This window comes from Taudactylus pleione, unplaced genomic scaffold (genome assembly GCF_031769625.1).
Source record: "Taudactylus pleione unplaced genomic scaffold, aTauple2 ptg000638l, whole genome shotgun sequence".
Lineage (NCBI taxonomy): Eukaryota > Metazoa > Chordata > Amphibia > Anura > Myobatrachidae > Taudactylus > Taudactylus pleione.
This window is the reverse complement of record NW_028285040.1, coordinates 232,271-249,694: the sequence shown is the minus strand read 5'-3', so window position 1 is coordinate 249,694 and position 17,424 is coordinate 232,271. Positions and strand designations below refer to the sequence as shown.

General features: G+C 43.9%; 1 protein-coding gene across 1 annotated transcript in view; it reads right to left on the bottom strand.

Moving 5' to 3' along the window:
* The window catches only part of NOP14 (NOP14 nucleolar protein), a 34,633-nt gene extending 28,041 nt beyond the window's left edge, over positions 1-6,592 (bottom strand). Inside the window, exons 1-3 of the mRNA XM_088454988.1 lie at positions 6,296-6,592; positions 2,672-2,806; positions 1,713-1,854 (exon numbers count right to left, since the gene is read on the bottom strand). Coding sequence (XP_088311114.1) covers positions 1,713-1,854; positions 2,672-2,806; positions 6,296-6,472 — 454 coding nt within the window. The 5' untranslated portion in view covers positions 6,473-6,592. The remainder of the gene's footprint in view (positions 1-1,712; positions 1,855-2,671; positions 2,807-6,295) is intronic.
* Positions 6,593-17,424: the final 10,832 nt, after the last annotated feature.

Below are 17,424 nucleotides of genomic sequence, written 5' to 3'. Positions count from 1 at the left end.
AACCACCATCGCGACCATCAACCACCAATTGTCGCGATGGTGATCCCAGCCTGAGAACTCCATCGCAGTGCTGGGATCGCAAATGCGGCAGGGGGTATCATACACCTCCTGCTGCGTTTGCATAATAGCAAGGACGTATTTGCAAAGCTGTCTGCATGCATACAACATATAGCCTGCATGCAGCTTTGCAATTGCGATCCTTGCTGAATCACCCAGTTTTTAAACCATTTTTGCCAGAAAGGTAACAAAAAAAATAAAAAAAAGGAAAAAAAAACTTCCCCAAGAAGTAAATAATGAGAGATGTGCGGAACGCCAGACAGTCCGTAAGATTAACATTTGTTACTTCTTACCATTTGTTCATTTTCCGGTCAGTAGAAAAGTCTACACAATCCTTACACAAAGCACGTGAGGTGCTATAACAGCATCACAATTATATAACACATTTACAGACAGAACGGGAGTGAGCATAAACTAATAGCAACAAAACAACTGCAATCATCCTGTACCTGCATTGTATCAATAAAAAAGCTGAAGGGCGATTGGTTGACAACACATTAATGTGATCTAATATGCAGCAGTGACATTACTGATCGTGTCAGCAACTCAGGTCTCTCAATCTCTATCACATACAATGACTTTTCTAGACAAGCCCTTGTACACTTTACTTCTTTGTCACAGAGCATTTTAACCACTTTCTCACAGCTTCCCCAAAATATACATAAATTAGAACTCACAGAAAGTAAGTAATTAGCATAGTGTTCAGGATGGAAAGTCATCTTTAATGGAAGCTAAAAAGTAACTCTAACCAATCTATAAAGCCATTATTGTACGCCAAAGTTCCCCAACTCCAGCCCTCGGGGAATCCTAGTGCTGGGTACACACTGGACGATACATTGTGCGTACAGCCGATGAATGATAGGCGCTGTGTACACCCAATACATCTGTGAATCAACTCAGATATATCAAGACATATCGTTGACATCTGCATGCGTGTACGGGCGACCAACCGACCCATATGCTGGCCGTAGGAATCAGTGACAATAATGTTACCATTATTTCCAGACGTATTGGGTGGCCGATTGTTAAGAGTGTATGCTCATATCGTTTGTGAAGAACACTTACCAAATCATTGGATCGGTAGGTGTATGCACATATTGCTTGTGAAAAACACTTAAATCGTTGGAATGGGTGGCCGAATCATATATTCAGGTGTGTGCACCTCGTTTTCCATACTCCTAGCTGGTGCACAGATATATTAGTTACTGACTGACATTTTAAAAGATCCACAGATGGTGGTAATTATTTCACTTGTGGGGAGACCTGGAAAACATGCAGTTAGAAGTCCCTGAGAACTGGAGTTTGGAAACACTGCTGTACATAACTGATTTAGCATTAGGTGAAACATTTGCTCGGGACAGAGTCTGCAGATGGGCAAAAATACTTCACTGTAAAAGGTGCAAATGCCTTTTGTATGCAGGGCAAATATTTGCCTTTACTGTTCCACTGCACCTTACGTTATGTTCTAGGCTGCACTCCCTCTCTACTCTAAATCCAGTTGTGCCTTTTACCATCCGCCTCCCCTGCAGTACAAAATGATTTGCTCAGAAGACACCTTGCGCCCAATAACTGGATTTGCTCCTAACTTTAAATGAGCCCCAAAGCTTAGATCCAACATACAGATTTGGCAGACCTGCGCTAATGTCACCACTCACCTGACAGAGCGCCACGTTCCTCTGTATCACTGTCACTGTCCACAGCGTCATTCATCTTTTCCAGAGCAGACAGGGACTGTCCGTAGTGAGTCAATTCCTCCTCTTCATTCAAGTTATACACAGTTTTCTTATCAACATTTCTCTGGCAAAGAAAATAAATGATTACAGTGGTACAAAAGGCTTTCATTACAATGACCAAAGTGCCATGCAAGAGACATCTATCCAGTGGGGTGAAGGGGATTCGTCATTTGAATGAATATGGTTTGTGCTAAATGCAATATGTTAGCATTTAATGTCCCTATCCACTCAGAGTGCATAGATAAACAGTGTTCCTTATAGGTAATTGCAAGGTCTAGGGGTGACTCATCTTGCATATTACTCTATAGTCAGTCATGGGTAACTGCCTTTTATGTAATGGCTTTACTGCCTTTGTAATGCATAAGAGGTTAATAGAACATGCTGTATGGTCTATTATTGTTACCGGCAGGGTTGCATATAAATCCGATTTTTTTTATTGATTTTTTTAATCAAAAAGGTTTTTTTTTTATTTAAATAGGATTTTTTATAAAAAATTTTTTTTAAAGTAAACGTTTTAAATTTTAAAACGTTTAGTTAAAAAAAAAAAATCCTATTTAATGCCCCAAAATATCTGATTTAAATGAAATCATTTTTTTTTTTTTTTCTAAATCCGATTTTTATGCAGCCCTGGTACCGGTAATGAGTTTCATAAACAAGGCCATCAACTATGGATGTGGGATGGACTTTCAGAGAAATGAGATAGCTGGCAGGGAGCAACTTCTGAAGAGGAGGTAAAGCTGAAGTTATTCACTCTTCTGTACAGTGTAAATAGTCAGAAAAAGGGGATTAGCCGTCAGTTTACCGAAATAATATAGTCCATCAATAAACTGAGCTATTAAATCGGCGAAATATCCAGCACTAAACTCTGTACCGAGCTGTACCTGTCGCTCCAGAGCAAATCTCTTCATCATCTTCTCCTCTGGAGTTAATTTCGTGTCATATTCTCCAAATCTTTTATCTTGGAACACACTGGTCTTTCCCCTTTGCTGGTACTCTTTAAGCAGAGTATCCTTGCGCTGATAAACATAGAAAATTAAAAACAGCATTAAGTCTATGTACAACATATTGATGGGAAATAACAGACTAGCGCCAGTTTGCAGTCGCAACATTCGTATCGCACAGCTGCAACGCAGAGATGCAATAACAACTCAACGTGTAATTTTTTTTTACAAGGTCTTCAATATGAAGAGTTAAAACCTTTAATAAGGATATCAGGTCATGTATCACTAAGTGAGGTGCATGATTTCTTTATCTATATATTTGAATATCTGTTATATTTCTGCCCTGATTTTCTCATGAATCTTATGCAGGCCATACATCAGCGCCACAATTCCCCGATCCCCCAACGCTGATCGGCGATCAGTCTTGGAATCTGGAAAATTCTGCATGTTAAAAATTCCCTGACTCGCCAATCTCGATCATTTTTTGGTTGGGATCGGCAAACCAGGGAAACACAACATTTTTGATTTCCCAGAGCCATGCGTCGGGAATTCAGGGAATAGCGGCAATCAGTCGCAGATGTATGGGCCCCTTAAGTGACAGTCTTGTTTATCTTCACTGTATTGCATTCTGTTTATTGGGTTTGTTTTGTTCATAGAATGTTTGTTTTTGAAAATAAAATAACCAATATATAAAAACAACAAAAACTATATAGCGCTTAGGAACATTTTCTCTTTTGTTTGTTGCTACATCTTCTATTACTAAACCAGCCTTAAACAAATTAATTCTCAGACCCCGAGCATTGCAAATAATTAAGAATACTCATCTTGCTGATGTCTATGCCACAATATATACTCAACATTTTGGTAAATACTCTACATATTGGGAGAAGGTAAAATATTGTAAGTTTCACTCCTATTGGTACAGTCCTCCACTGACAAAAGTCAGCCTCACATTACAGGTTGAGTCTCCCATATCCAAATATTCCGAAATACGGCATATTCCAAAATGCAGAATTTTTTCGGCATGACTCAGATAATGAAACCTTTTGATGGGTCAATGTACACAAACTTTGTCTAAGGCACAAATTATTACAAATATTGTATAAAATTACCTTCAGGCTGTGTGTATAAGGTGTATATGAAACATAAATGAATTTAATTTCTGTACACAAACTTTGAGCTACAAAATTATTGAAAATATTGTATAAAATTACCTGCAGGCTGTGTGTATAAGGTGTATATAACACTTTAATGCATTCTGTGTGTATATTTGGGTCCCATTCCCAAGATATTTCATTATGGTATGCAATTATTCCCTGGTCCCAAGCATTTTGGATATGGGAGACTCAACCTGTACTTCCAGCTGTTAACGATGCAAGTGCTAAGTAGGCCCAGCACAGTAGACCACACAAACGCCATCTATAGACTACAGTGCCGGCACACATGGTCATCTCTGCAGACTTCTCCATCATACCATCCACGCCGCTACGACTCTGAAACGGCAGCTTGATGTGGGGGATCACCACATCAAGCCGCTTTCTCCCTGCAGTGTCCCGGCAATTCCTAAGGTACAGCGCTTACCACGGGGAGCCAGTGACTATTCCCTGAAACGACCCCGCTTGCTGATTTGTTATACGGGACTTCACCTACAGCAGTTGTGACAAAAGGGATTGAGCATTATATTGTGGTCCACCGCAGATAGCATCATTACCTACTATTGCTACCTTGTCGGGTCATTGTTTCCATCTACACAAATATATACAGGAGAACTGTTGTATACAATTTCTTTGAAAGGATCTCCGGGGGTACTACTATCGTTACAATAAAGTGTAGCAGTCACTTGGATACAAGTTTATTTCAAGACTTTGTTCTTTTTCATTATATTTCTATTTTTATATCCATGTATTGAGAGTCTGATCAACTCCCTTTTTATGTGCTGGATATATTCCATATTATATATCCTTCTATGTGAATTAGAGATATATATTGTACACCTGTTTCATCATACATTTTTATGTGTGTATTGTGCTGATTTTCAGCTCTACATTGAATAAAATATTCTCTTTTATATCCTGATGTGTGATGTACTAATGTCCCAGCATAGGTATTAGAGTGCAGTACCCTTTTGTTTAATTTCTGTTTAGTGAGGTTGACAAATACCTTTTCATATACTGCTGTATTATTACTCAATTCTCCTGCTTAATCAGTGCCGGGTATTTTATCTGTTTTACACACAAATGCCATCTCCCAACTACTGCAAGGGCAAAGCTGCCTGCTCTCCGCTGGAAGATAAAAATCAGAGCTTTAAGGTTGCTAGGGTCAGCGGCTGGAACTGTCCAAATCCCTAACGTCATTTAAAACTACAGTTTCCAAGTAAATCGCAAGCAGACCAGTAACTATTCACAAATAACTCCGTACAGATCGCATAAACCATGGTAAATTTAATAGCTTCCAAAGAAGACACGGAAGAATGACAGCATCAAAGTATAACAGCAAATATAGCATGTCAGTCCTAGTTAATCCAGGGCCTGGGTGTTCACTAGGAATTCATGAATTACTTAGGAACACATTCCTATTAGTTTGCAAGCAGGAGCCTCTTACCTCACTGTCAGTCTGATAACAAACAGTATTATTTTATTACTGTGCTTAAAAATTGTAAAGTACAATGAAATAGGTTAGCGCTATATAAACAAATGTTAATAAATGTAATACAGCTTCTAATTTGCAGCAAACACCTATTCCTATCATCTTATGTGCTGCCTGGGATCTGGCCAGCTTGGACGCGTCTCATGTGCTGCCTGGGCTCTGACCAGCAAGGACCCATCTCATTTGCAGTCCCCTCGGTCCTGACCAGCTAGCCTAGAACCCATCTCATGTACAGCCCCAGCTCTGACCAGCTAGAACAAACCTCATGTACTACCCCCCCTGGGATCTTACCAGCTAGAACCCATATCAAATGCTGCCTGGGCACTGACAATCTAGGTCCTCTAGGACAATTCTCATGTGCTAGCCCCTGGGCTCTGACCATCTAGGACCCATCTCATGTGCTAGCCCCTGGGCTCTGACCATCTCTGACCCATCTCATGTGCTAGCCCCTGGGCTCTGACCATCTCTGACCCATCTCATGTGCTAGCCCCTGGGCTCTGACCATCTCTGACCCATCTCATGTGCTACCCCCTGGGCTCTGACCATCTAGGATCCGTCTCATGTGCTACCCCCTGGGCTCTGACCATCTAGGACCCATTTCATGTTCTGCCCCCTGGGCTCTGATCATCTAGGACCCATCTCATGTGCTGCCCCCTGGGCTCTGACAATCTAGGACCCATCTCATATGTTACCACCTGGGCTTTGACCATCTAGGACCCATCTTATGTGCTGCTCCCTGGGATCTGATTTACTAGGGCCAAGCAAGAACCATTTTACGGCTTCTGAGGTCCTCACAGTGACCCTTGCTAAACAGACAGCTGGCAGGACTTGCTGATACTTGTAATCCCACAGCAGCAGTAGGAGGAGCCACAGGCTGGATAGAGTATAACACACGTGGATATAACAACATTCATTCACCTTCTTCAGCGACTTGGAGCGGGACACCCCCGGCAGCCCCACATTGTGCTTCACCTTCCTGCCCAGCACATTGAACTTTTGCTTGTTCACCTTCACCTCGAACGGGTTGTCGCGAACCTCGCTACGGACTTTGCTGAGCCGCCCGCCGGCCGCTGCCGTAGGCTTCTTTTTCCCCATGTTACCGGCACGGGGCCCAGGCACTGGCAGGAGAGCAGACTGGAGGTAGCAACAGCAGCAGCAACCCACGTGTGTCCTCCAAGACCCCGGAACTTCAGTGACTCCTGCCGCTCTACCCACATCGCTTTCTGCTTCCGGACTCGATGGTTGGTCGGCCAGCTGCTCTGTTACCATGGCGATTGTAAACCATAGACATTCAGAGAGTATATACTTGGCACTGCACCATGTGTTGTAACTGTCAAGGCATGCTAAGGATTGTAGTTGCATCAGCACAGCAGCTGGGGGCCACACTGAGGGCCGTATTGAATTTGGAGCGAAAAGTCGTTTTTGCGTGTTTTTGGCGGAAACTTTTCGCCGATGACGTAATTTTCGCCTGTTTTGATTTTACTACGTATTCAATTTGAAAGACTTTCCGCTTCAATGCAATGTAATAGAAAAGTTTTGCCTATGAATAGCAGGCGGAAAAAAGTGCAGAATTGGGGTTTTGGGGTGCAACGTTGCGGGAACCCCCGTGCAGCCTTCAGATGTCCCCCAAAGGTAAACTGCGTCAAAATTAAAAAAAAAAAACACTTAAGGACACCCCAAAAAAAACCACTTTCAGGGGTATTCAATATGGGTGCGATAACATCGTTCTTGTGTTAATAACGCAATTATGACGTCATTATCGCAGGTTTTACTTTTACTCCCTATTCAATTTCAAAGACTTATCGCAGTTTTGACAAGTCTTTGATAAAAAACGGTGATAAGTTTTCACCATTGAATAGGTGTTGAAAAAAAGTGCAGAATTGGGGTTTAGGAGTGCAGGCTTAAAAAAAATAGCCTGCACCCCTGAGAATGACATTTAAAAAAGAACTGTGTCAAAAAAAGTAAAAAAAAAAAATAGGGACACCCCAAAAAAGTAACTTAAAAATTGGGGTGAAAAAAAATAAAATGGGGAAAAATTGTTAAACAATAGGGAAATAGGTTCAGGGCTATTCTGCAAGTATGCGGCAGGTGTTTTGAAGAATAGAATTATAGCGGCAGGTGCACAAATGCAGAATTTTTAAAAACTTACTTTAGGGACATCAAAATATGCTAGTACCCATTTTCATGTACCCCAAATTTGATGGGACCACTTAAAAAAACGAAAAAAATAACCTAAGTGCTCTTCTGCATCACTTCTTCAATGTCGGGAAAAAAACACCTGCTGCAGCTATTTAAATCCCCGACTTTCAATTAAAGGCTAAAACGGGGGTACCCATAGTGTTCCCCCATGTTTTTACAACTTTAGGGGGGTCTTACAATTATTTTAAGGAAAAATTCTTAACTTTACGCAAATCCAACTTCGGAGTTTCCCGTTTTCGTTAATTTTATATTGAATACGGGGATAAGCGGGAGCGCGCACCAGACTTAACGCAGAAAAAAACTCCGATATGAAACGTTAACTTCGACAGTGAAGTTAATGTTTCATATTGAATACCCCTCTTTGAATTTGATGGCGTAAAAAAAAAGTTGGGGTACAAAGTTAAAAACTAGCGAACTAGACTCTAGGGGGGTCCCCAAGTATGCCCCAAGTGTTTTTTTCATGGCAGGGGCTTGCAGCAGGTGGATTTTTCATGATTTTTTCAACTTTACTTTAGCAACTTTTAAATATGCTGACCCCCATTTTCATGTACCCCAAATTTGCTGGGATAAGTTATTTTCAACAAAAACCCCCCACCTAAATACTATTCTTCACCACTTATACAAAAACGCCATTTAGCAGCTATTGAGCCCGTTTAAAAACACAAAATACCTTCAGCAAGCCAAATCGGGGGTACCATAGGGATCCCCCATGTCAGAGCATCATTTGGGGGGTGTCAGGCTGATTTCCCCAAATCTGACAGTATTTTCTGCCTGTTCAAGTTTCGCCAGGTCCCGTTTTTCAAATTGAATATGGTGATACGCGGGCACGCGCGCAATACTTTTCCGCCTGCAAAACAGGCGGAGTAGGCGGAAAGTCCGGGGAGGCGAAAAAGTATCGCGGGTCCTCTCAAATTGAATACGGGCCTGAGTCTGTTTGAGGGCTGGGAGACAGTAGAAGTTCCAAAAGGCCTTGATTATTGCTCTGGGACTTGTAGTAACTCTTGCCTTTAGGGCCGTATTCGGCGAAAGTTCTCCCTGGTGACGTCTTTTGCTAGGCGAGAACTTTTCCCGTATTCAATTGCAAAGAGTTTCCGCCGGTGCGAATAGTCTGCGCCTTGTAACCAGGGGACAAGATTAGCCTCTGACAGGAGACGGAAAAAAGTGGAGTTTTGGGGTGCGAAGTTGCGGGAACACCCCTGCAGCGTTGGGACAGCCCCCAAAGGTAAACTGGGTCAAAAAAAACTTTTAAAAGTACTTTAGATCACCCAAAAAAAGTACTTGGGGGCGAAAAAAACAAAGTTGGGGGACAAACTTAAAAACTAGCGAAATAGACTTCAGGATGTCCCCCAAGTATGCCCAAGCTGTTTTTTTTATTGCAGGTGTATGCTGAAGGTGCGTTTTTTAAGTTTTTTCAAAACGCACTAGCGAATTTTAACCATGCTTACACCCATTTTCATGTACCCCAAATTTGCTGGGAATACTTATATTTGTCCCAAAAAACTGCTAAATTCTATTCTGTATATAGTTTTATAGTCCACTATATATATATATATATATATATATATATATCGGCGAAAAAAAACTGGAATTTTCGGGAATAAATTGTAGGATCCCCCTAAAGATGTCCAGACCTCGGGGATCACTATGGGTACCCCCGTTTTTGCCTGCAGAAGAAAGTCGGGGTTTTTAAATAGCCGCGGCAGGTGTTTTTTTCCCGACTTTGAAGAAGTGATGCAGAAGAGCAGTTAGGTGTTTTTTTCAGTTTTTTGAGTGGTCCCATCAAATTTGGGGTACATGAAAATGGGTACTAGCATATTTTTAAGTCCCTAGAGTAATTTTTTATAAATTCAGCAAAAATGCACTTGCCGGCGGCTATTACAAATCCCGATTTTCTTTAGGAGATAAAAATGGGGGTACCCATAGTGAACCCCTACGTCTAAACATCTTTAGGGGGTTTTCAGGATTTTTTCCCTAAAATTCTCGTTGTGTAAGAAAACAGGATAAGAGTTTAAAAAAAAAATGACATAGGGCCCCCCTCCAAAAGTCAAACCAGCCCCAGGCTTGCCAGCCAGTGGTGGTTTTTAAAAATACGGGGAACAAAATGTGTAGGGTTCCACTGTATTTTAGAAACCAACACCAGGCTGCAGGGACTAGTGCTGGTTTTAAATATAGGGGGCAAAAAAGACGTGGGGTACCCCCTATATTTAAGACCAGCACCAGACCCAACCGACCGCGGTGTAATGCCACAGCCCGGAGACCCAATCACCGGTGCTCCAGGTCCAAAGCATTAGCACCCCAAATCGGTAAGCACAAGCCGGTGATCTTGGGGGAGTCGGGGACCCCCCAAAGAAGGGTCCCCCCCCCTCCCGAGCACCCCAGGCTTACGCTGAAGCCCGGGGCTCTTCCCCATACCCCTGGAGCGGTGGGTATGGGGGTAATGGGGGGGCCAAATAATGTAAGACTATTGTACTTTACAGTAGAACTACAAGTGTCAGCATGCCTGCCATTTTGCACTTGCGGAACTACAAGTGCTATCAGACATGCGGCACTAGTAACTTCACTGTAAAATAAATAGATAAAAAAAGACAAAACACACACACCGTCATTAGTATAACCTTATTTCAGACACCTACCCATTCACACATACTTACCTATACCAGAAGTATCTGTCCCCTTCTCCAGTAGAATATCCTTAAAACATGGCTCTGCAAAGAAAAAAATCATACTCACCTATATCCTTGCGCTGGTCTCTGTAGCATCCCCAGGACTTGGCAAAACAAAAAACTCTTATTGACCACACGGACACAGGATGTGTATGTGTGTTGCCACACATACACATGCCTCCCGAATGCCAGCTGATGGGACTGCACGGAGCTTGCATGTCCCGTCAGCCAATCAGCGGCCGCGCTGACTGTAGTGCGCCCGCTGATTGGCTCCGGCAACTGACAGTTCCCACATGGGCGAGTCAGCCCACGTGGGAACTGGTTTGGCTTTTGGGGGGGGACCTTATGTCATTTTTTTTGTAAATTTTTACTTTTCTTTTTTACAGGTTAAACAAAACGGGAATTTTTGGGAAATATTCTAGGGACCCCCTAAAGAAGTGTAGACATAGGGGAGGACAAAGGGTACCCCCATTTTTAACTCCTGAAGGAAGTCGGGGTTTCTAATAGCCGCGGCTTGGAATAAGGTGATGCAGAAGAGCATTTAGAAGTTTTTTTTAGGGCAAAACAATTATGCCCATCAAATTTGGGGTACTTGAAAATGGAGTTCAGCATATTTTAAAGTTGCTAAAGTGACTTTAAAAAATCGTGAAAAACCCACCTGCCGCAAACACCTGCAATCAAAAAAACACCTGGCGCATACTTGGGGACCCCCCAGAGTCAAGTTAGCTATTTTTTAAGTTTGTACCCCAACTTTTTTTTTTTCGCCCCTTTTTTCAAAGTCAAGTTTTGGGGTGTCCTTAATTTTTTATTTTTTTTTACACAGATTACCTTTGGGGGACTGTCTGAAGGCTGCAGGGGGGTTCCCGAAATGTTGCACCGAAACGTTGACCATCGCGACGATCAACCTGGCCGCTCGCTAAAGCTGTGGGTGGTCACCCACAGTCTAGCGAGCGGCCAGGAGGCCGGGTCTGACCATAGAAGCGGCCGCCCTCATTCAGAGCGAGTGCTCGCATTTTGCAGCGTCCATGATCGGAGCTCAGCTGACAGCTCAGATCGGGCCTGGCAGCAGCAAACAGTGAGCGGGCAGTGGCGGTTTGCAGGGACGGGGTACCTGGATGACATGGTTAGCACGGGTGCTGTGCTGGGTGAGGTTTGCTGGGGCGCAGTACAATGGGGGAAGAGGCCACAGCACAGTGAGACCACACCCCTTCTGGCCACACGCTTTTTCAGAATTCCATGGGGGGGGGGGGCACCACCCAAAATCTTGCCTAGAGCACTAATTTGGCTAGGGCCGGCTCTGTACAGGACACTGCCTGGTGTGTCCCCGGCCGGCTGGTCCTCTTCCGCTGTCCACCGGCACCTTCGGCGGCTCCATTTGCGGCCAGAGGCCTGTGACTCAGTGAAGCCGCGGCCTCAATTTGAACAGCCCGGCTGCCGCACCGCCGCACTTCCGATACTTCAGGCGGCTGCCGGATCTCACCTCCTTCCTCTGCGCATCGCTGATGGCTGCTCTCACCCTCTGGTCTTGCAGCTGAGCCAGGGAGATGTTCTCCTGCAGCCCGACCAGACAGAGGAATCGTACTCACGGGGTGAGTCAGCTCCCGCCTGTCCGCCATCTTGCCTTCTTCAGGAGACCCAGGGATGAATAAGAGGATATCCTGAGCCCATACCTCCTCCCTGACTCAGGTACTGGGTGCTCTTTCCCTTGGCTGGGATTATCCTTGTGATTCTCCCTCCTTGTTGCTGTATCCTGACTATGGAGGTGAAATATTGATTGAGACTGTTGGCAGCTTGTGGGGGAGAGGGAAGGCAGTGTCCCTGCTTGCCATTTGTCTCTGACTGAAGACACTTTGCCTAATATCACCCTCATTTATATTATATATTGTGGCTGAGTGTGGCTGTTACTACCCAGTGAATTCATGAGGCACAGTATCTACATATGAACTAGAGGACTCCCTTTATCTGGGCTACAATTTCATCCAGGCTTCTCCTACTCCTCACAACCATCTCTGTAAATGTAGTCTCTCTGATTATAAGAATCCTGCTCTGAATCTGAGTGTACAGTTACTCTATCTAAAGATGCCATATTATTGAATCTGGCTATTTCACACTGCTTCATGACCTAATCCTAACCCTGCAGACTTTTCATTATGCCTAAACCTCGCAAGTCGGCTCCCCCTGCTGATCTTACTACTTTCATAAATAAAATGCAGACTCCATCTCAAAAGTCTATGGCTTTTTCTGTTTCTGCTCATATCTCAGAACAGGAAGACGAGTCGGACCCTCCAGCTGGCTCTATGAGGGATAAAATTGCCTCCATTCTCTCCGAGATGAAATCACTTAAAAATGCGTTCCATTCTGAGATTCAAAAAGCGGTCTCTGGTCTTAAAGCCGAGGTTTCAGAGCTTGGAACCCGCACTGACGAGATGCAACATAAAATGGATGAAGTGATCCAATTCCAACAAGAGGTGGAGCACTCTTTGTCCGCTATGCAGGATGATATTCATTTGCTTCAAGACCAGCAGGAAGATATTGAGAACAGAGCCCGACGGAACAATTTGCGGATCAAGAACATTCCCGAATCCATTGAACCGTCCCAGTTGGAAGATTTTCTCATTCGCTTCTTTCAACACCTGTTGCCTGCCACTCCAGTGGAGCAGTTTCTTCTAGATAGCGCGCACCGCACATTGCGGGCAAAACCGGCTCCGTCTGCTCCTCCACGGGATGTGGTGCTACGCTGCCACTACTTCAAGACGAAGGAGAGGTTGCTGGTCGCAGCACGGGAACGAGACAATTGTGTCTTCGACTCACATCATCTAATGGTCTTCCAAGATCTCTCTCCTATGACCCTTAAAAGACGCTTTGACTTCCGGGACTATACCCAGGTTCTTCGGGACAATCATATTAAGTATAGAAGGGGCTTTCCTTTCTCTCTGATTGTTTCATCGAACGGGAGACAACTGTCAGCTAAATCCAAAGAAGATGTTATCCGTTTATTTACGAAGCTTAATCTGTCTCCCCCTGGCGCTGGGACTGCTACGACATCTCAAATGAATCAGGCTCACAAGCAGTCCTCTGGTTCTCCCACGCCTCCAAAGGCCCCAAAACGCATTTGGTCAACAGTGCCTTCTACATCTACATCTCCTCGCAATCCACCTTAAGTTTGTCTCTCCACCCTTCCTGGTTGGAGCTTTGCCAATTTTTGCTAACCCTTTTTGAGATGTTATTACCAAATTGGGATGGTTTATTTTCGATGTTTTCATTAATTAGTTAATCTCTATGTGAAGTATCTGCGCTTTTGCAGATTTGTTTTTTTTTACTTATCTAGATATTTTCTAAGTTATGTATTTTTGGGTCATGTTACCGGTGTGATCTCAGTTTTTGATTTCTATGATACGTTTCTGTTTTTCTGATAAATTCTGTATATGCGATTTGTATTGAGTACAGTGCCAGGGGCCTGGAGCTGAAATTTATGAATGGCCTATTGTGTGGCGCTGCAGGGGAGTGTGATAACTTCTGTGGCAGTGTGACCAGTGATGTGGGGCCATGCCTAGTGTGTGGGTGTGGTCTACACAGGGGGCATAGCTATGTCCATGGGGGCATAACTTGCGCCTACCTTTAACAAATTTATAGTGGAGCTATAACAAAAAAGTTTTGTTTCTTTTGTGAAAGGGCAAACACAGCTACCATCTGCGGCCTGCAGCACCTCTGAAGGTTATGATTGATCATAAACACCCCTCATAGATGCAGCAGCTCCCTATATGCATACACACAGAGATATATATATATATATATATATATATATAGATAGATATATACACACACACACACTGTATATAAACACTAATATATTTATCAATGGGTTGGGTACAGGTTTCCAGCGCTCGGGATCCCGCCGGTCAAAAACACCTGACGTCGGCATCCCGCCAGGGTTAGGATAACAACACTTGCCGGTCAGTATCCTAACCCTCCCTCCCTGCTGCCTAATATTAACCTCCCCCATAGTGCCTAATCCTAACCTCTCCTCTCTGCACCCCTAAATTTAACCCTCTCTAGTGTCCAACCCTCCCCCTAATGCTTAACCCTAACCCCAGTACTTACAGTCGGAATGCCGGCGGTCAGGATGCCAGGACCAGGATTCTGACAGGTGTCAGGATTCCAGCGCTGGCATTGTAAGTGCCGGAATCCCGACTGTCGGTATAATGACCGTATCCAATACCAGTGAAGGCGACACTCTGAAAGCATCTTGGAGGTCTTGTGTGATCCACAATCGCAGTCAATGTTTCAGAATTCTTTACTATGGTTCTTTAATCATGAAAGAACCTAAAGCCAGGTACACACTAGGTCGACGCTGGACCGACCCGCTGGGCCGACCCGCGACCTATCTGTCGATTTGTAAGTGTATACACACTTGCCAATCGTCTGCCCGATGACCCGGTCTTGACAGCTGCACAGCAGATCGGATATGTCTGTGAACCATGTAGTTCACAGACATATCTGCTGTACACACACGGTGATGCACTATGGATATATAGCCTGTTCAGTGGAACGGGGGATATATCTATCAGTGTGTACTCAGCTTAAGTAAAGAGTTCTGATGTATTGAAAGCAACTGGATGTCCTGTGTGGTCCATAATCACCATCAGGGTCGCATTTATTGGCATAACCTTTTGCAAAATTGGCAATTAAGGAGGACACTGGTGCAAATTCTATTTACGAGCATGCAGGGGCGTTTTAAGAGAGGAGGGGGCCCATGTGCAGTCCTCGTGCGGGGTCCCCTCCTCTCTCCCTGGTGGCTGGCAGCCAACTGACGCGGCTGGCTAGCCACTGGAGCATTAGTCGTCTCCGGGCACTAGAGTGTGCCCAGAGTCTACTACGCATGCTCAGAACGCCGGAAAATGGCCGCGGAAACTATTTTCCAGCGTTCTGCGCATGCGCAGTAGACTCCGGGCACACTCTAGTGCCCGGAGTCTACTGCGCATGCGTAGAACTCCGGTAAATGGCCGCAGCGGCCATTTTTCTGGTGTTCTGAGCAGCAGTAACACCCGACGCGGGACATCGGGCAGGAAAGTTTAAAAAAAATATGGGTGCAGTGTGTGCGGTGCGGGGCCCCCCTGGACCCGTGGGCCCGTGTGCCCTGCACACTGCACCCATTATAGATACAACACTGCGAGTATGGGAGTGCAAGGTTCAACAACTGATATATATATATACATATATATATACACACACACACACAAAAACATACATATATATAAACACACATACAAAAACATACTATATATATATATATATATATATATATACACACACACATATACAAAAACATATGCGTACATATACAAAAACAAATACATATATACTGTATACACACACACAGTATATGTATGCATACAAATACACACACTTAATGTCTGCCAGACATTACACTGACCTGTGGGAAGGAACGCTGGTTATGCATGCTGGCTTCTTCTCACAGCAGCTCAGCCTCTGCACTCCGCTCAAAAGGCTAACCTTATAGTTTAATTTCATTGCGCAAGGAGGAGGGGGTAGTGGCCCCTTGGGTGAAAGGGCTGGGCTTCAGATGATCCAAGGAACCGGAGCCAATTTCACATGGCCAGGGAAGCTAGTACGACCTGGGGGGGCGGAGCTTCGGGCGGCATAGGGGCGGAGCTTCGGGCGGCATGGGGGCGGATCCTCAGACTGCAGGGCCAGGGAGAGAAATTGGATTGTCAGTGACGGAGCTTCGGTCGGCTGATGAGTGGAGGGGAGTGAATGGACCAGACTTCGAATCCTCCATCACTGCAATGCAGTGTTGTCGGATTCAAAGCAGTGCAGACAGTGTTCACAGGGATTTTTTTTTTCCTGTCTGCACTGCGTTGGGCCTATTTTAATGGTTGGCCTGGAGCTGTAGCTCCACCCGCCCCATTAGTAATCCGGCCCTGATTGAGTAGGGTTCTTTTTTCAGTGGTATTTGTTGGTGTGAGGCCAGTGCCTTGCCCCTACGGGTCAATATGACCTTTTCTGAGCTTTGGTAGTTTTTTTTCTCCTACCTTTCCTTTTCTAGGTGCTCAGTATGTTGGACTCTTCCCTCTCAGGGTTTATGAGTCTTAAATTCCTTTTTTATGTACTATTTTAATTTGTTTTTTTTTACTTTTTATCTTTATTTTTCTAATTTTGTTTCTGGTTTGTTTGTTTGTTTTATTTTTTTTTGGGGGGGGGCGATTATTGTTATATTTGAGAGATTATTACTTTTATTATAGATGTCAATTCGTATCGTAACTTACAATGTTAAGGGTTTAAATAGCCCACAAAAGAGGACCAAGTTATTTTTTGATTTAAAGCAAATGTCCGGTGATTTGATTTTTCTCCAGGAAGCGCATTTCCGAGGTTCTTCCCACCCAGAACTCCATTCCTCAAGGTATCCTGTTGTATTTCATGCCTGTGATCATTCACAGAAAAAAAGGGGAGGGGCGATTCTAGTTGCGAGTCATTTACAATTGGAACCAGAGATGGTGTTCAGAGATAGGAGGGGTAGGTTCATTATTATAGTGGGTATGTTAAATAATACATTGGTGAATGTTTATGCCCCGAATGTAAATCAATCCTCTTTTTTTGCTGCTCCTGATTCAAAAATCTCTCATTACCGTAAGGGGGAGGTTATATTAGCAGGAGATTTTAATACAGTTCTTCATCAAAAATATGACAGATCCCATCCTCTGCCACCTTCATTGACCTATATTGGTGAGCATAATTCTAAAACCCTATTATCCCTACTTAAAAACCACTTATTGTTTGACACCTGGCGGGTGCAGGACCCTTTTGCTAAAGACTATACATTTTTCTCCCAAGTGCATAAGATATATCAATATGATATTTATTGGTCAGGCCATGACTCCTCATATTGATGAGGTTAATATACACTCCATTACATGGTCGGACCATGCCCCAGTTTCCTCCACTTTGTCTTGTCTTTCTCCTATTTCTCTGCCTCCTTCCTGGTGCCTAAATGACTCTCTTTTACAAAATAATGATGTTATAATACAGATTTCCCACTTACTCAAAGATTATTTTTCCATAAATCAGACCCCTGATATCAGAGATATGACTTTGTGGGAAGCCCACAAAGCAGTTCTACGGGGCCATTTTATTCAAATGGCTTCTAGAATTAAACGAAACCGTACC